The 18,787-nt window shown below is 62.1% G+C and overlaps 1 protein-coding gene across 2 annotated transcripts in view; it reads left to right on the top strand.

Annotated features, from left to right (window-relative positions):
• Nucleotides 1-18,787, top strand: part of DSCAML1 (DS cell adhesion molecule like 1) — a 151,031-nt gene that overhangs the window by 119,779 nt on the left and 12,465 nt on the right. For both annotated transcript variants that reach the window (XM_090027731.1, XM_090027732.1), the window contains 10 exons: nt 3,464-3,663; nt 4,215-4,311; nt 4,470-4,598; nt 7,652-7,819; nt 8,560-8,630; nt 10,053-10,293; nt 12,936-13,082; nt 13,363-13,518; nt 15,562-15,701; nt 18,494-18,647. In XM_090027731.1, the coding sequence (XP_089883857.1) occupies nt 3,464-3,663; nt 4,215-4,311; nt 4,470-4,598; nt 7,652-7,819; nt 8,560-8,630; nt 10,053-10,293; nt 12,936-13,082; nt 13,363-13,518; nt 15,562-15,701; nt 18,494-18,647 (1,503 nt within the window). The remainder of the gene's footprint in view (nt 1-3,463; nt 3,664-4,214; nt 4,312-4,469; nt 4,599-7,651; nt 7,820-8,559; nt 8,631-10,052; nt 10,294-12,935; nt 13,083-13,362; nt 13,519-15,561; nt 15,702-18,493; nt 18,648-18,787) is intronic.

Below are 18,787 nucleotides of genomic sequence, written 5' to 3'. Positions count from 1 at the left end.
GATGCCGGCGCGCCATTGCAGGACGGCTCCCGCATGGGGAGCGTTCGGACCCAGCCCAGCCCCTGGACCGCGGCCCCTGGTGCGCGGCTCTGCGCCCGGCCGGCGTGTGCAGGTCCAGCCCTGCGTGCCGGAGCCTCTCCCAACCCGGCCTTCGCCTCTGGGCTGCCAACAAGCCAGCGGGTAGGGATGCACGCGGCCATCCATCCTCGCGGGCCGCCTGCAGCCACCACGCAAGGCGCTGGGGCCAAAAAGAAGGGGCCCCTCTGTGCAGTCACCGCAAGCGCCCTTCTCACCAGGTATGGTGGCGCTGCCGGGAGGTGCTGAGCTTCCCCAGGATGTACCCACTGCTCCCAGCGAGGCCCACTGGAGCTGGGAGATGGGCACAGCACCGCGGGCGGCCAGGGCCTCACCCTGGCACTGGGCATGAGCCAGCCAAGGCAGGCTGGGTGCTGCCAGCAGCAGCAGGTGGGCACATGCGCAGAGCTTGCTGCCGGGTGTCAGGAGCAGAACTGATTGCTTCCATGCCATTTGAATTAATCTTCTGCTTCAGGTGAGACTCCGCTAATCAGCGTGGAAGGGAAGCCGGAACGGGTGCAATCAGATTAATATCACACAACCGGCTCCCGGAAAACAGGCGCCGTGGCCGCGAGCAGGAGGCGCCAGCCTTTGTGGCGGTGTGGCTCCGGCGCGGCGCTGCTTTCCTTACCCCCAGCCTGGCGCAGGGTGGCAGAACACGCCGCGCGCTGACAGCTCCCTTTGTCGCCGGCTTATCTCTGCCCACCAAATGGGATCAGCCTCTTGTCTGGGGCTTGTTAACAAGCAGTGGGGACACAAAAGGGAGAATCCAGAGGAGGAAACGCTGCTTGGTGGGGCGGGGTGGAGCCGCTCTGGGAGCTGCCAGGAAAACAGCATCCTCCGGGGAACCTTTAGCCCAAACCCAGCACCTTTTCTGGGGCATGTGCTGGCTGTCGCCCCCCAGGTGCCCGGCTGCCGGCGCGCAGCAGGCTGGCACGAGGGCAGGTGTCGTGGGGCTGCAGAGTGCCACCCTCCCTGGGGTTCAGCTGGAGCCCAGTACTCGGTCCGGGCAGACCTCTCTGCACTGGGTGTCCATACCTCCCTTCCCAGCCTCCACTGTTGAATCCAGAGGCCCGGCAGTGCCCGGATGGGCAGACACGTCCTGTGCCCCCTGGGGCCGTGCTGCTCCCCTAAGCCCCCGCAAACCTCTGATGCTGGCGGGCAGCGACCCCCTCCGTCAGGGCAGCCCCATCTGCTGCCTGCCGCAAGCGGGCCAGGCTGTGTTCGGCTGCAGAGCCCCGGCCTCGTCTCCCCGCTTGGACCGGGCACCTGGAAACGGTGCTCGGCCCTCGCTGCCGTCTGCCCGGCCCCTCGCCCGGCGCCGGGCCTGCTGGCGCCCACCGCAGCCGGCTGCCAGGCTCGTGCCGCTCACGTGCTCGGCTCCGCGTGCTGCAGCTCCCCGGGCCGGCTCCACGCACAGCCCTCCTCGCCTGCCCCCGCACCCCGCCGGACCCGCGGCCGTGCCCCCCGCAGCCACAAGCAGCCGGAGAGGAAAGGCTGCTTCGCTGCTAATTGAATTACATCGCCATAGAAAGCCGAGAAGTCGTAGCTCATTAGAGCCTCTTGTGTCCCATTATAACAGTGTGTGTTGCCTTTGCGGATTGTCATTATCATATATTACTGCGGGACTCGGCAGCGCTGCTTGTTTATGCATTACATTTTTTCCCCGCTTAGCCAGTCCCCCCCGAGCCTGCTTCTCCGGTACGGTACGGTACGTGCCGCTCCGGGGGCCGCCGAGGTGCAGCCCGCCTCGCTCCGTGGATAAATCAGGGCTTTGCGAGCGAAAGCCAAATTCATTTTCCAGAGGCCAAATGAGCGGCAGGCGCTGGGGTGGAGGGCTGCGTCTGGGCCACGCCGGAGCGTGCTCGGTTGGGGCCGACCGTGGGTCCATCGGCGCGGAGCGTGCTGGCGTCGGTTGCCATTGTCCCTCGGAGCGGGAAGGGGCACGTGCGTGGACTCGCTTCCCCTCCTGCCACAGGCTTGCGTGGGACCCAGACCCAGCGAGGCCCTGTGCCCAGCCTCCCCTCTGCGCCGCCGGCAGAGCCTCTGCCTCCGTGGCCTGGGTCCTTCCCTGGCCACGGACGAGGGCTCAGCGCTGGGCTCCTGCACAGGGACGGGCAAGCGGCAGCCCACGGGGATGCGGGCTCTTGGCCAGGCCCGGCCCTGCGGGCTGTTACGGAGGGGCTGGCTTTGCCAGCGCCGTCGGCTCGTGTATCCCCGGGGCAGGGCTTCCTTCGGGCTTCCCCTCCTCCCGGGGGGCACCGGCGGGGATGCGGCCGGCTCCCATCGTGGCTTGCCGGCACCGAGGAGCTGCAGCGCTGCAAACGTGGCAGAGGCGCCGGCGTGATGCCGGTAACAGGGCGGTCCTTTGCTCCGCTACATGGCTCCTCACCCTGCTCTGCCCACGTTGCCAGCACTCCTCCGGCCCCCCGGGCCCTCCCGGTGGGGGTGGCCGGGCCAGCCTCCCCCGGGGGAAGCGGTGGAGCTGAGCACGGCCTTGCTTTTAATTTTATGTAAATATTCCAGATAGGCATAAAAAAAAAATCTGTGGCATCTGCAATGCAAAGCCCGACTTGTTGATGTCAGATCGCGCTCTATATTCTGCCCAGGTTTATACGAGTGAATTATGCAAATCTTTGATGGAAAAATATTCCTCCTCACATCCTTGAGAGTGTAAAACCGTAGTCAATAATTCATCCCCGCATGTCTCCGACTGGAGGCTTTCTCTTCATTATAACTTGCGCCTAGTTATTTGTCTTTCACATTTTATTGTATATCCTGGTGTAATGCTATGCATTATAAAATTTATCTGCTTCATTATTTTATGATCCTGATCTGGAGGATGCAACGCAGCCGTTCTGCTCCTGGCGGCGCGAGCTGCTGGCTCGACGGGCCGCTGACGGGGCGCACTGGGCCACCCCTCTGTGCAGGCCATGGGGTGCACCCTGCACCCCTGGCTGGGGAGGGAGGAGTGCCTGGGCTCGGGCAGTGCCGCTTTGGAGAATAACCCCCGAGGGGGTCACAGAGCAGCCGCCGTGCGAGGGGAGTTGTGCACGTGTTTCCAAACACAACAGCGCTGCTGGGAACAGTGAGGAGGTGTCAGGCCCGGTGCGGGGAGATGCAGGATGTATGAGCCGCTGCTCCTGGCTCCTGCAGCGGCTGCAGTCTCTTCGGCCACACACGTTACGAGTTCTTCTTCCATGCGGAGTAAGTCGGGGGGAGGAAGCCCCTTGGCTCTCCCGATCCCCTGCACCCACCATCGCTACGGCGTCTGAGCCCTTTGCAGTCAGGAACGGGGGGGCAGGAAAGAGTTCGTCCCACTTTGCAGCTGAGCCGGGGAGGCAGAGAAGCCCGGGCCATCACCGCTCTCTGTTCTCTCCTCCCCCAGTCCCGGCCATGATCACATCCCACCCCAACACGACCATCGCCATCAAGGGGCAGATGAAGGAGCTGAACTGCACGGCCCGAGGGGAGCGGCCCATCATCATCCGCTGGGAGAAAGGCGACACGGTCATCGACCCCGACCGCAACATGCGCTACGCCATCGCCACCAAGGACAACGGCGACGAGGTCATCTCCACCCTCAAGGTGAGAGGCTGCCCCCGGCCCACCCCGGTGGCACCGCCATGGATCAGGGCAGGGCAGGGCAGCGCATGTTCCCATCCTCTTCCCTCTTGGCTCGGGCCAAGCCAAGCCCCCCCGGGGGATGCTCAGAGGTCGGCTGTCTGCCTGTATCCACGCTGAGCCACGGAAGGGACGCGTGGGTTTTCCTGGAGACGGACGCGCTCTCGGTGGGGCGGGCGTGGGGTGGAAGGGGAGGCAGGGGTTGCTGCTCGGTGCCTTCGGTGGTGCTTCAGGTGCGCCCAGGGCCGCCCTCCACGTGGAAGCAGCCATGAGTCCCTGCAAAGGCGCGGGGGCTCGTGGTGCCCTTGCAGTGCAGCCGCGGGTGATGGACACCAGACTGCTGCCACGTGGCAGGCCCCGGCATTTCCCCAGCTGGTCTCCCTGGGGCGCGGGGCAGGCAAGGCCAGCACAAGCTTGGGCGCCAGCATGGCCAGGCTAGGTCCCAGGCCGGGATGCTCCCCCGTGACGGGGTTGCCCCTTTTGACACGGCTCCTTCTGCCTTGGGACGTGCCCAGCTGAAGCCAGCAGACCGTGGCGACTCCGTGTTCTTCTCCTGCCACGCCATCAACTCCTACGGCGAAGACCGAGGCCTGATCCAGCTCACCGTCCAAGGTACTTGTTCCTTGCATGCGAGCGATGCAGCCTCCCTTCCCAGGCACGATCGCTGTGCGGGCAGCTGGCCCAGCCTGTGGGGAAGGGAGGAGTGTTGCAGGGGGTAGAGCCGCTTTCTCCTGCTGGTGGTATTCCCTTGCTCCTGCTTTCTCCCCAAGAGCCCCCAGACCCCCCTGAGCTGGAGATTCGGGAGGTGAAAGCCCGAAGCATGAACCTGCGCTGGACTCAGAGGTTTGATGGGAACAGCATCATCACCGGATTCGATATCGAGTACAAGAACAAGTCCGGTAGGTGTCTGTCCGCATCTCCCTGCCACACAGAGGTACCCCAGGGCAAAGCAGAGGCGCAGCTGCTCCCATTAGATACCCCCATAGCCCAGTGGAAGGAGCTGATGGGATTTGGCTGGGGGGAAGATCAAGTCCTCTCAGGTGGAGGGAGAGCCGCTGTGGCTGGGAGTGACTGGGAGCTTGCCCCCAGCGCTGCGGAAGCGGGGCCTTCCCTTGCCGAGGCAGCCCGGGTGCTGGTCACATCAGGACTCTGCGGGTCAGACATGCAGGGAACCGGGTTATCGATGCAGGGCCCTGGGACGTGCCAGGCAGCCCTGCCTCCTCCTGCCTGGGGTGGAGGAAGGGTGCTGGGCACCGCACACCGTGCCTGGTTTCTCTTGTTTATAAAGACACCATTAGCAGCATGCATTTATGCGTGTTATCAGGCGGGATGCCCATGCCTGCTATGGGACAGGGAGATCTGGGTGATGGGGATCCCCTACCCTCCATCAATGCTGACCTCGTGAAGGAACACCTTGAGAAGCTGGATACCTTCAAGTCAGCCGGCCCTGACAACCTGCACCCCAGGGCACTCAAGGAGCTGGCGAGCGTCATAACCCGGCCCCTGGTCGAGAGCTCCTGGCGCTCTGGTGTAGTGCCCGAAGACTGGAAGAAGGCCAACGTGGTGCCGATCTTCAAGAAAGGGAGGAGAGTAGATCCGGCTAAATACAGGCCCATTAGCCTGACTTCTATCCTGGGGAAGATCCTAGAAAAGTTTATTAAGGAGGCCATCCTTGAGGGACTGGCCCAGGCTAACATCCTAAGGGACAGCCAGCACGGGTTTGTTGCGGGTAGGTCTTGTTTGACCAATCTCATTTCCTTCTATGACCAGGTGACCTATCACCCGGACAAGGGAGAAGAGATTGATGTCATATATCTTGACTTCAAAAAAGCTTTTGATCTGGTATCCCATGATCACCTCTTGGCCAAACTGGCCGGTTGTGGCCTTGGCTCCACTACGATCCGCTGGCTGGGAAATTGGCTTCGTGGTCAGACCCAGAGGGTTGTGATTGATAGCAGTCACTCATCATGGTGCCCTGTGACCAGTGGGGTCCCTCAAGGCTCTGTCCTGGGACCCATCCTGTTCAACATCTTCATTAACGATGTGGACGTTGGAGTCAGGAGTGGACTGGCCAAGTTCGCCGATGACACCAAACTTTGGGCAAAGCATCCACGCCAGAAGATAGGCGGGTGATCCAGGCTGACCTGGACAAGCTCAGCAAATGGGCGGACGAGAACCTCATGGTGTTTAACACCGAAAAATGCAAGGTTCTCCCCTTGGGAGGAAAAACCTGCAGCACCCTTATAGGCTCGGCAGTGCTACGCTGGATAGCACTACAGAAGAAAGAGACTTGGGGGTCATCACTGACCACAAGATGAACATGAGCCTGCAATGCGATGCTGCGGCTAGTAAAGCGACCGAAATGCTGGCGTGCATCCATAGATGCTTCTCGAGCAAATCCCGGGACGTCATTCTCCCCTTGTACTCGGCCTTGGTGAGGCCGCAGCGGGAGTAGGGAGTAGCCCGCAGTTGGTTTTGGGCTCCACAATTCAAAAAGGATGTGGAGAAGCTTGAGAGAGTCCAGAGGAGAGCCACGCGCATGATCAGAGGTCAGGAAAACAGATCTTACGATGAGAGGCTGAGAGCCATGGGGCTCTTTAGCCTGGAAAAGCGCAGGCTCAGGGGTGATCTGGTGGCCACCTACAAGTTTATCAGGGGTGACCACCAGGATCTGGGGGAACGTTTGTTCACCAGAGCGCCCCAAGGGATGACGAGGTCGAACGGTCACAAACTCCTGCAAGACCGTTTCAGGCTGGACATAAGGAAGAATTTCTTTCCTGTCTGAGCCCCCGAGGTCTGGAGCAGTCTGCCAGCGGAGGTGGTTCAAGCGCCTACATTGAACACCTTCAAGAGTAAATTGGATGCTTATCTTGCTGGGATCCTATGACCCCAGCTGACTTCCTGCCCTTTGGGCAGGGGGCTGGACTCGATGATCTCCCGAGGTCCCTTCCAGCCCTAATGTCTATGAAATCTATGAAATCTATGTGAATCCGTCACCGCGCTGCAGATCCCTCGCCTGCTGCCAGCACGGGGAGAGGGACCCTTCCAGGAAGGGGTGCTGGGGACACAAGTCTCCAGGCCTCAGCTCTTAAAGGGAATCGTCTGATCCCTGTCTCATTGACCAAAGGAGAGCACGGTGTTCATGAACTAGAACGAAGGCATCTCAAGGCCGGGGGTCAGAGAGCCGCTGGCTGTACATGCGCATCAGGAGAGGAGTGGGCAGGCTGGAGCTCCCCCCTCCAAAGCGGAGACCCTGTGGGTTGGATGGGGGAAGCCCCTGGCAGGGTCCTGCTGCGCCGAGGAAGCACTGGGGAAAATGCCCCGGGCAGACAGATCTGTCTCTTCCTCGCCCTGGGGTCAGTGGCCTGCGGCAGGGGAGTGCTGTGATGAGGAGCAGATCAGGTGCGAGGCCTGATTTTGTTCATACTGCTCAAAGAGGTGCCAAACCCTAGCTTGCTTTCAGGCCATGCAGCACATGGGGCCGTGTCTCGGTGGGAGCCTGTTCTCGTGCGCTTCGTCGCAGGGAGGATGAGCTCACGTGGGAGCAGGGGCAGAGGAGGGCGGCTGGGGCGAGCCCGTCTCCTGAGCAGGCACGGAAAGCGCTCGGCTTGTCTAGCCCAGCTGAAGGCAGGCTGCGCCGGGAGCTGATTGCTCTCTATAAATACATCACGGGTAAATACTGGAGTGGGAGAGGAGCTCTTTAACTTAAAGACAGTGTTGGCACACGAACAAATGAGAACAAACTGGCCCAGAATACGTTTAGGAAGGTGAGCTGCCGGAGTCACGCAGGGAAGACCGGAGCGGCTCCAGGCTGGAGCAGGGGAGGCAGGTTTGGGGGCGCCGGTTCCTCATAGCAGGGGAAGCAGGGTGAGCTGAGCTTGAGACGCTGCAGAGCCGTTGCCTGTGGCCCCTTGCCAGTACCTCTGCCCTCCTTCACACGCTGCCTTTCCAGATTCCTGGGACTTCAAGCAATCGACCCGCAACATCTCCCCGACCATCAACCAAGCGAACATTGTGGACTTGCACCCGGCCTCTGTGTACAGCATCCGCATGTACTCCTTCAACAAGATCGGGCGCAGCGAGCCCAGCAAGGAGCTCACCGTCAGCACAGAGGAAGCAGGTGCTCCGCTGTCCTGCGCCGAGTGCCCGGCCTCGTGCGTGCGGCCGGCACGGGGCAGGCAGTTGCTGGCGGGGGCCAATCTAGCAAGGGCCAGGTTGACCCTGGGATCCGCCCGGAAGTGGCTGTGGCCTCCTGCAAGCCCTGGGTGGGCAGGAGGGGTCCCTCACTGGGAAGCCAGTCCCACATCCCCCAGGAAGAGGCCTGCCTCACTCTGCAGCAGCCCTGCCCAGGCCACGCAGGGCTGAGCTGCGCCCCCCGCCTCCCCTGTGCCCGCACCATCTGCCTGCCCCGGGGGAACGCAGCAGAGCCGCGCGGCGCTTGTTGCTGCAGCCTGCTTCGCAGCCCCTAGCCAGGCACCCACTCCAACAGCGCACGAGCTCTGCTCGCACCCTCCTACAAGGGTGGAGCCTGCCCAGGGTCCTATGGCCAGCTCTCTGGGCAACCCAGGAGCATGCACGCTTCCATCTTTCTGGGCCCGTGTGTCTCTGGGAGCCCTGCCCTGCCCTGGCTGAGTCGGGATGGGCAGCTGCCAGCTGGGGATGGACGGGAAGCCCACAGGCTGTCTGCATTTCCTGGCAGCTGTCTTGCCCATGCCTTGCACTTCTCCACTGCCCTTCCTCCCACCGAGTTTTCCCAGTGCAGAGCTCCCCCTGGGAACGGAGCCGTACCCACTTTCCCAGCGCCCGGCTCCTTCCTCTGCAGCTTGTAGAAGTGACCCCACGTGGGCTGTTTCTCTGCAGCTCCCGACGGGCCCCCCATGGATGTGACCTTGCAGCCGATGACATCCCAGAGCATCCAGGTCACTTGGAAGGTAGGTGCTGTGCGGGCAGGTAGGCTTGCAGCCCTTGTACGGACATTCATGGCAGCGGGATGTTGGTGTGCCAAGGGTCCAGTGTCACCGATGAATGGAGGGGAAGCCGAAGGCATCCAGCAGGTCTCGCTTGTGCTACTGAGGCCCTGGCAAGTCACTCACAACTACATGCCTCTGTTTCCCTGTCCGTGCAGTAGAGATTTAATGTGTGCATGCCACACAAGGAGGCCTGAGCAGTGTTTGCCAAGCAGGTCTCGAGAGGAAGGGCCCCGGAGAGGTGCTAAGTACGATCATTAGCGCATTATCACATGTTTAGAGGAGGCTGGTTTTAAGGCCAAGGCTGTATTGGATCCCGGTTGTGAAGAGCAGGCTCTCATTGCAGCTGCGGCTACCCTGGATTTTCACTTTGCACCAGGCCCATGCAAGATTTACTAGACAGAATGAAAACTTCAGGGTGAGATGTGCAGCACACGAGGCCTGTATTTATTGCATTTTATAGCATCCTTGTTATTTTACAGGCCGTCCATGGGGGCCCGGGGTGGGGGGGCTGGGATAAATATATAAAAATCCAGGCATTTGCTTGCGAAGTGCTCAAGTGACAATCCAGAACGTTTAGCATCAGATTTATTTTTCAGAAGCTGCATAATGAAAAATAAAATTGATTATCAAGTTAGGACTTCAGAACGAACCAGCCAGTCAATAAATTTAGGGTGCCGTCCTCTCGTCTCCCCTCCCCTGAAGCACTGAGAAGCAGATTAATGAAAAATAAGATTCGCTTGGAAGATAAGTCACTTGGTTTTAGGAGTATTTCAGCCAGATGGATCGCTCTGGCTTTAGAACATAAATTTGCAATCACCCCTATTGATTCCCTAATGCTTTGGAGAAATATTGTTAAGATTGATTTTAACCTGGTTTCATGCATTTTTAAGCCCCTCGGACTGCTCTTTTCCCCTCCTCTCTTAGTCAGATCATCCGATTAGGACCTAGCCGTGACCAGGCGTTATAAATCGTGACCTTGTCGCTGGCCAGTCAGGTGCCGTCCCCACCATCTGCCCGGCTCCGAGCGGCTCTGGTTGCGTGGTTGCGTTATTGCTTGGCCCCTTTAGCATCTGCAGGACACTCTGCCTGGTAGACGCCGCAGTACAAGAGGGTTTTAGAAATTGGTCGAGCCAGTGGTTCTTGGTCCTGCGTGCGAGGCCCAGGCCCCAGGCTGCATCGCTTCTCTCCCCCGGCATCGTGGGCCTGGCTGGGCGTGGCGTCCTGCGCGGTGCTGGTTGCATGCCCCATGCAAGGTGGTCTAAGCAACGTTTTCCAGGGGCAGCCTGGAGACGTGCTAAGTATGACAAGTAGCTCACTCTCACACGCTTGGTTTTACACCCTGCTCCAGCCCAGACCGCTCCATTGCTTTCCCCGCTCCTGCAGGCCCCGAAGAAGGAGCTCCAGAATGGGGTGATCCGCGGCTACCAGATCGGCTACCGGGAGAACAGCCCTGGCAGCAACGGGCAGTACAGCATCGTGGAGATGAAGGCCACAGGCGACAGTGAGGTCTACACCCTGGACAACCTGAAGAAGTTTGCCCAGTATGGCGTGGTGGTGCAGGCATTCAACCGCGCCGGGACGGGGCCCTCCTCCAGCGAGATCAACGCCACCACGCTGGAGGACGGTAAGCAGTCGTGCTGCCCTCGAGGGAGGCTAGCTGGGCTCCTAGATGGCCTTTGATCCCCTCCCCGTCCCATGGACAGAGGGAGCATGGCGAGGGGTCACAGGCAGGCCCAGGACTCAGGTCTCTGGGCTCCTGTCCCGTTGCAGGTAAGTCATGGCCCCAGCTTTTGAGAGCCAGGCCCCACATCACGGACGATCCAACGCTTCCTTGCATGTCTGGTGGGCACACATGTTGCGTGTCAGTGCTCGGGGGTGCCTGGGGCACTAGTGCTGCTGGGAGCACGCAGCTCTGGAGTCCACGGGACTGCAGCCCAGCACTGGCAGCCACTTGCCCCTGGCAGCACTGCTCCTGCCCCCAGGGAAGGGTGCTGGTACCACTCTCCCCCCAGCCTGCTGCCTCGGGGCATCGGGCCCGGGAGAGCCCTGTGCAGCTGTTGCCCTGTTCAAACACCCCAGGCTCCAGCAGCCCATACAGCAAATGGTGGAGACTGGAAAAGGCTGAGAAGGAAGTGCCACGAGGCCCCATTCTTCCAACAGCCATGTGGCCAAGTGGCTGGTGATGAAGAGCTGGGATGGACGAGCGCTGTTAGGATTAAGGCTTCCTCCAGCTCTCTGAGCTCTGCGAGTGCTGGAGGCCTCGACCATGGCCCCCGTGGTGCTGGGAACTCACGGTGCGAGCTGTGCCAGGAGGGATGGGGCCCTGTGTCTCGTGGGAGCATCCACCCTCAGTCTGCACGAGTCCTCTGAGGATTGCAGACCTCCTGTGCCTGCTAGTCCATCTCCTCGTGGGTGGGGAGAGCTGTGGCCATGATGCCAATGGGCAAGCTTTGGCGCTGGCGGCTGAGCTCAGCCAGGTTCCTTGGGTTGTCATGGGGCAAAGGAGCTGCATCCTCACAGACAGCCCTGCTTTCGTGCCAGCGTGCTCCCCCTCTGCCCCAGCCACGTGAGCTGCATCACCTGCATCTGGGGCAAAGAAGCTGGGGCTGGCCAAGCCCCTGGAGCTGCAGGGAGCAGAGAGGTGGGATGTGCCCACTCCACTTGCCACTCCCTGCCTGCAGGCAAGTCACGCGGGCCCCCAGCGCCCTGCCCGCTGCCCCGCCAGGCCCCGCACGGGTCCGAGCCCGGCCGTGCCGCTGATCGTGTCTGGAAGCTGCTGGCAGCAGCTGGAGGAGGCCCAGGCTGCGGGCCCCGGCAGCTGGCATCCCCGCTTGGCGCGGGCGGCGTTCAGCAGGGAGCAATCAGGCGCAGCCTCAGAGCTGCTTTAAAAACAAAGGAAAAGTTTCATACCACGTTTGCTCAGCAGTTTTTCATACTTAATTAAGGCTCTCGTTAGCCTGTCAGCACAGGATCATTTCCTGGCTATATTAGCACTCCTCCCGGGCCATTCAAGGGCCCCCACTTTAGCAGTGGTGTCTTTTCCATAATGATATTACCTTCATTTTGTTCAACGGGTGAGCTATATTAGTTTATTACGCACAGTCCCTAATTACGTGGTGCTTATATTTTTACACCTAAGTAATATGAAACAATCATCGTTTTCAAAGAGGATCATTAGGGATGATGTATCATCATTTAAATGGCCATAAAAATTAGAGTTACCTCTTGTGGGGCAATGGGATCTAATTACCTTCCTTCCTGCGAGTGCTCCTCTTCTCCCCCTCGCTCGGAGCGCAGCCCCTGCGCTCGGCCATCTCGGCTCCGTGGCTCCGAGGAAGCTTCAAGGTTGCCCTCCGTTCTGCTTGCAAAGGGGCTTTTGTGGCCCGGCCTGGCGGGCCTGGCTCTTTGGTTGGGGGAAGAGGGGCGGCGACTGCTCCGGCTCCACCGGCGCTTCCAACGTCCTGCACAGCCTCAGTCCCTTCCCAATGTTCGCTGTTGTTTGCAACTTAGGAGAGGTCCGAACACCTGCCGTCCACCAGCGCCCTGGGAAAGCAGAGATGCTTTGACGTGTAGCTAAGGGCCCCGTCCTGGAGTATGAGCCTTTGTCCCCTGAGAAGTCCTGGGTGATGTGACAGCAGGAGTTTGGGAGTCAGGGTGGGGCCCAGGAAGCCTGTGCATGGGCTGCTTACAGCTTTGCCTTACAGTCGCTTTGGCTGAAGTCATGCGGGAGCAGAAGGAGACAGGGGTGGGAGAGGCAGGAGACCCTGAGAGCAGAGGGCCAGTGATGGTCCCCAAGGCAATCAGCACTAAGCCACACTGATAACCCACTTCCCCCGAGCTCCTTGTTGGCCCCTTTGTGCCCTTGCTGCGGCCTTGGCTTTCATGCATCCTGGGCATGGTCAGGATGAGGGCTTGTGCATGCCTCCCATCTGCGCCTGATGTTGGCCAGATGGTGCAGCGATGGTCGCGTGTGCTCTGTGCAAAACAGCAAACCCTGCAAAAGCCAAACGTGACCTCGGGCTTGGGGGGTCCCAGTGTGGGTGGAGCCGCATCTGCCGGCAGGGACAGGACTGGGGCTCTGGCAGTGCCTGCCCACCCCGCCTGGGCTCCCCAGTGCACTGGTCACCCCCGCGACGGGGACCCAGAGACGCTGGTGCTCCCTGGGGCACAGCTAGGGCAGGTTGGCCCTGGCAATAGGTGCGTCCAGACAGGAGGGAGGAGTGCAATGCTGCCTGGTCTCCCACTGATCTCTCTCTCTGCCCGCAGTTCCCAGCCAGCCCCCCGAGAACGTGCGGGCAATATCCATCACGTCCGACGTGGCCGTGATCTCGTGGTCAGAGCCCCCGCGCAGCACCCTAAACGGCGTGCTCAAGGGCTACCGAGTGATCTTCTGGTCTCTCTACATGGACGGAGGTGAGCCCGCACAGGGGCCAGCTCTTCTCTCTCTGGCGTCCCTTCCTCGTCCTAACATTGCCTGACTCTGCCCATGACCGCGAGGGGCTGGGGCCCTCCCCGGCCCCCGCTGCGGCGCAGGCTGGAGCTGGGCCAGCCTCATGCCCACAGCACCCGACCTGTTGCTGGGAGTGGGAGTCCCATCCTGCCGAGGCGGCCGGCTCTGTTCACAAGCCCGGGTCCCACGGGGAGGGTCCCAGGCTGGCTCGGGCATGGCGGTGATGACCCCGTGTCTCTGCAGAGTGGGGGGAGATGCAGAACATCACCACCACGCGGGAGCGCGTGGAGCTGCGGGGCATGGAGAAGTTCACCAACTACAGCGTGCAGGTGCTGGCGTACACACAGGCCGGCGACGGCGTCCGCAGCAGCGTGCTCTACATCCAGACCAAGGAGGACAGTAAGTGGAGCCTTGCTGAGCCCCGGCCTGGCGCGGAGCACGGGGGCACATCGCAGGGTGGCGAGGAGGAGGGCGCTGGTGCAGCTTCAAGGTGCAGCGAGGCATTGAAGGGCAAGGGAGCGCATGCTGGAAGACTGGACTGATGCCGAGCAGATGGAGGTGGCCGGTGCCTTGCTCCCCCCTTGGCTGCTGGAGCCTGGGTACTGCTGGGCAGCGAGGTGCGTCCCAGCTGCTGGCAGGCGCTGGGACCTGCTGCCTTTGCTGCGCCAGGAGCCTCCCACACTCCTGCAATCGCATGGTGGCCAGAGATGCACCTGGATCGGGGCCGTGGGTCTCTGCAGCTGTCCATCCCCGGGAGGGGCTGCACGGCCTGGGCCTGGTCTTCTCTGCACTGAGACTGGGCTGGAGCTGGTTACAGCTGCCTGGGTGCAGCCTTTCCATAGTTTCATAGTTTCATAGTAGCTAGAGTCGGAAGGGACCTAGGTAGATCATTCCCCTCCCCTCCCTGCCCAGACTGCTGAGATTAATGCCTCTAATGAGAATTAAGGGCTTCAGCCTTGAAAGAGAGTCGTTGGCAGGCAATGAGAGTGGTGGAGGGACCTCCCAGCCACAGGATCAGAGCATAGGGTTGGCCACACATGTTCCCCCTTGCCCGAAACACGAGGGCAGAGGGAGGGGAGCAGGCCCTGACCCAGGCTCCCTCTTCTGCAGCCTGGGGCTGCCTCGTCGGCCTTCCCTGCCTGCTCTGCTGCAGGAGATGTCAGACATCCTGGCATCTGGCAGCATCTCTTAATAACCTCCCTGTAACAAGGGCTGTGCAGGGAAGCAATTAAGGTAACAGGCTCAGCCCGGAGCTGAGCACCGGGCTCTCAAGAGCAGTTGAACCATGGCCCATGTTCGCCCGGGGCGCTCGCGTGCAGGAAGACCTTGGCTGAGGCCCCAGGGACCCTGCTCCCGGGAGCCTCTCAGGGGTGCCCCAGCAGCTGCCAAGCCCTCGAGCCAGCTGAGCACGGTCCCCGGTGCTGGGATGTTGTCCTGGAGCAGGGCAGGGCAGAGGTGCTGTGGCTGCGCGGTCCCGGGGGATGCCAGTCCTTACGGCTGGTTCGAGGAGGTCCCTTCCAGAGCGGCGGCATCTGTCTGCTCAGCTCGGCGGGCGGTGGCTGTGCCGCCTGGACGCGGTGCCAAGGATCTCCGTGTGTCCCTAGACCCCTGCAGGCTGCAATCTGTCAGGGGGTGTTTGGGCGAGCATATGTTCCTCTCCTGATTAGGCTGATAGAGCGCGTGTTAATCCAGGCGCCTAGCTCAGGAGAGCCAGCGGCAGAGCCCTGCTTGGCCTGGCAGCCGGCGGAGGTGACCCCGGCCGCGCGGCCAGGCAGAGGCAGGGGTGGACTGCTTCCCCTGGTGCCAGGTGATGCCCAGACCCCTGCAGGGGCGGGTGCGGGAGCATGTTTGTGGGCTGGACTGAGCGGTCCAGGCCTGTGCTCTGGCCACAGAGCTGCATGGTCCGTTGGGCAGGGACTGGGCATTGCAGAGCGAGGCCCTGGATGGGCTCTGCCTCCTCCCAGAGGATGCAGGATGTGGTCCTGAGCTCCACCGCTGTGGTCACTCGGCCTGGTGCATGCACAGGGCTGCATCTGCCCGGCAGCCCCTGACTGAGCCGTGAAGCCTGGAGCTTTTTGTTTTACTCTGAAGCTTTTCCTGGACAATGCAAGGCAGAGGCGCTTCCCTGCCCTCAGCCGCTGCCCGTAGCCCTGGGCAGGTGCTCACCAGGAGGCGGAAAGCCCAGCGCTGAGTTGGGGCTCTGCCCTCTGCGCTGTGCACCCCCGTCCCCCCGGTCCTGGCTTGCCAAGAGGAGGGGACTGTGGCTTCTGGAGCGTAGGGCTGGGGAGGAAGCAGTGCCTCAAAATAAGCCAGGTGTGGGAGGTGCATCCGGGAGGATCAGCTGGCAACACGTTTGTGGGTGGCAGAGGCGGGTTGCTCATAGGTCCGTGCGTGCTTTGCTCGGGACGGTGGATCCCCTGATGCCACCTCTCCCTCTCTCAGTTCCAGGCCCTCCCGCTGGCATCAAAGCCGTGCCCTCCTCTGCCAGCAGCGTGGTGGTGTCCTGGCTGCCCCCAACCAAGCCCAACGGCATCATCCGCAAGTACACCATCTTCTGCTCCAGCCCGGGCTCCGGCCAGCCGGTATGTACAGGGCTCGGGGGGTGGGCTGTGATGGGCAAGCACTTTTGGTGGCCATATAGACAGGTGAAGGACATGAGGCCCCTCGGGTCTGAGCCCAGATACCCTGCCCCTCCGACTGCCAGCCGCGCTGGGCAGCCGCCCCATAATCTCCTGGTCCCCCGGGTTAGTGGGCGGACGTGTAGCTCGTGAACGAGCAGCAGAGAGGTCAAGAGAAACAGAGGAGCGAGCCAGGGCTGAGCTGGGGTCCCACCAGTGCTGTAGGGCTGAATGGAGGCGATCCAGCTCCCATCGCCCCCCAGCAGGGTTTGCCTCTGGCCCAGGGCTCCTGCTAACGGCTCGGGGCTGCCTGCCCCTCCCGGCGCTCGGCCACGTCTTGCTCTTCGCAGCCCCTCCGAGGTCAGTCTCTGGGCGGCTGTGTTGCACGGTGTGAAAACGTCCCAGGGAAAGCAGAGCAGCTCAGTGCCATGTTGCTGAGCTTGGAGAGGCAGCAGGGGTGGCCTGACCCACAGGGGCTGGAGCACAGTTGTGCCTGCCCAGGGGCTCTGGGCTTTTGCCCCACGTGCCCTATGCGAGCTACAGCCCGGAGGAGGTTGGGGCCTGGCTTGGACATCTTGGCCTGGGCTCTCCTCCCACCTCTGCATCTGCCCCGTGGCCATTTCTGCCCTTCTCTGGATCCCCCGCTCCCGTGTCACTGGGGTTGCTCCTGCCCTTCCCGGGCGCTGCAGGATGCATTGTGGTCTCCTGCATGCCCTGTCCCTGCTCCGTGACAGAACGGGCTCCTCTCTGCTTGCAGCCCCCGCTCGCCCGAGCTCCGGGCCTCCCTGTGGCATTGCACACACGTGCCCTGCTTGGGCTCCAGCCGGTCCCCGGGGAGGGGCCAGGCCCACCAGGCAGAAGCAGGTGCCACTGCCTCCCTGTCCGTGGGACCAGAGACCTGCAGCCCAGAGCAGGGAGCAGGGCAAGCGCAGCGGGGAGGCCCCCTGGGCAGGAAGCGGGCAGCAGTGCTGAGGCCGAGGGGCTGTGCAAGCACGCGTGTGTGCACTTGGCCCCGGGCCGTGATCCCACCTGCTGTTTGTCGCCTTCCGCCGGTTCTTCCACTGCCCCTCCAGCCCCGGGCGCCTTCGAGGGGGAGCTGGGAGACGTTTTCCTTGCCAGCAGCTGCCGGAAAATGAAATCAAAATTAAGCTGGGTCCCACCCCCACCCCAGCGTCAGGGGAGAGGGTGACGGGAGGTCTGCGAGCGAGTGCGTATCAAAAGCTCCTTCTCAAATTCATTTCAATATCTGAGCCTCTGGTTTCCAGGGCAACATAATCTTTTCATCAAAGCAACTGGTAAAACCGCTGGGATCCGATATTGTTTTCCTGGCATCTTGTCAAAACTGTCATTTGGTTAAAAAATTATGTATGCCATATAATATTCATCTGCGTGTGGCTATACACAGGGTGCATTCGCATCCAACACAACACACATACGCCGCATCGTGCATGCAAGTGTGCCTGTGTGCAATGCGTGTCCCTACGCACATGCATGTAAGTGTGTGCGCGTGTGTAAATACGTAAAATGACCCGTCCCTCCCTCAGAGTGGAGGTTTAGTGCTGTAATCCCTCTCCCCTCTGTGCCTGGGAGATGCCAGACCCATGTGTCCCTGCTGAACAGGTGGCTCCAGGCTTTGCGGGCGCTGGGCTGCAGCGTCTCCGTGTCCTTGCCGTGGGGGGGAGAACCGGGCCCTGAAGGTGCCTTCCAGCCCACCTTGCTGCCAGGTCTCGCTGCCAGCAGCGAGTCTGGGCCAGTCCCTGTGGTTCGGGTGGGCCCTGCGTCCCTTCCCGCCAGCCCGTGGCTTGGAAGAGAGCGGCCAGGGCCTGGCTGGGCACCGACTGCTCCTCTGGTTCGCCCCGTGTCCAATGCGTGGCCGTGCCTGGGCTGATGGGCTTTAGCATCCTGCAGAAGCAATGTCAAATCTCACCTCGCCTGAGTGCAGGGCAGCCGTCGGGGCCAGCTGGGTGTGCAGGGTGGCTCTGGGGGACCACGCAGGGCTCGGGGCACTTGGTGATGGGGCGTGAGGGCACGGGGGCTGCCTGGCAGGTGGGGGTGCAGCCCCACCGGGGCAGTGGGACCCGAGGCCTGGGGGCTCTGGCTGCAGCGTTGTGCTGCACGCTGCCCAACCACTCGCCATCTGCTGTCAGCTGCAGAGCAAATTGCTGCGGCCTTCTCGCCAGTCGAGCCCGGGCCTCGCTGGCTCGCTCAGCAGGAGGAACCGCGGGGCTCGGCTATGGCTACGTGAGCGCGCGGGAGCAAATCGTGCTGCCACCGCTGCCACCATCTGTTCCTGCAGCTCTGAACGGGCTCCCGGGGGAAATGACGACACCAGCCGGCTTGTGCTGGCACTGAGAGATGCCAGGCGCCGGGCGCGCGCTCGGGGGCCGGGGCCGGGCCAGCCCCTGCAAATGCCAGGCCGCTCCAGGAGCAGTGTCCCCTGTCCAGCCAGCGCTGGCCAGGCCCTGGCCCTGGCTTTCTGCTAAATGAAATCCGTGCCCCTTGGGAACGTGGGGCTTGAAGCTGACCTTAAGCATGGGATGCTGACCGCAGCCATCAAAGCTGTCCGAGGCCAGTTAGGCACCAATGTCCTCTCTGCTCGCAGCTCTCGGGAGCCGGGCACAGCAGCCCAGGCTGGCGCTGGTCATTGCTGTGAGGAGCAGGGCATGCGGGTGCCTCCGGGAAGGGGCAGAAGAGCCCCGTGCCGGGGGTTGGCCCTGCCCTGGGTAACCAGCCGCGCTGCCTCCCGCTCCCCGCAGGCCCCCAGCGAGTACGAGACCAGCCCCGACCAGCTCTTCTACCGCATCGCCCACCTGAACCGCGGGCAGCAGTACCTGCTCTGGGTGGCGGCCGTCACCTCTGCGGGCCGCGGCAACATCAGCGAGAAGGTCACCATCGAGCCTGCGGGGAAAGGTACGGCAGGGCCCGGGTGCTCGCGGAGGGGCAGCACAGGAGAGGGGCTTGCAGCCTCGGGGTGTCCCCGTGCCGTGCTCTGGGCAGCCCCTCATGCCCAAAATCCGCTGCCCGTGCCCCTCTCCGGCCTCACGTCCCCT

Source organism: Crocodylus siamensis, chromosome 14, assembly GCF_052110815.1.
Source record: "Crocodylus siamensis isolate JL-2025a chromosome 14, ASM5211081v1, whole genome shotgun sequence".
NCBI classification, from domain to species: Eukaryota; Metazoa; Chordata; order Crocodylia; family Crocodylidae; genus Crocodylus; species Crocodylus siamensis.
The sequence above is the reverse complement of the archived record's forward strand: the minus strand, read 5'-3'. Positions and strand labels throughout refer to the sequence as shown.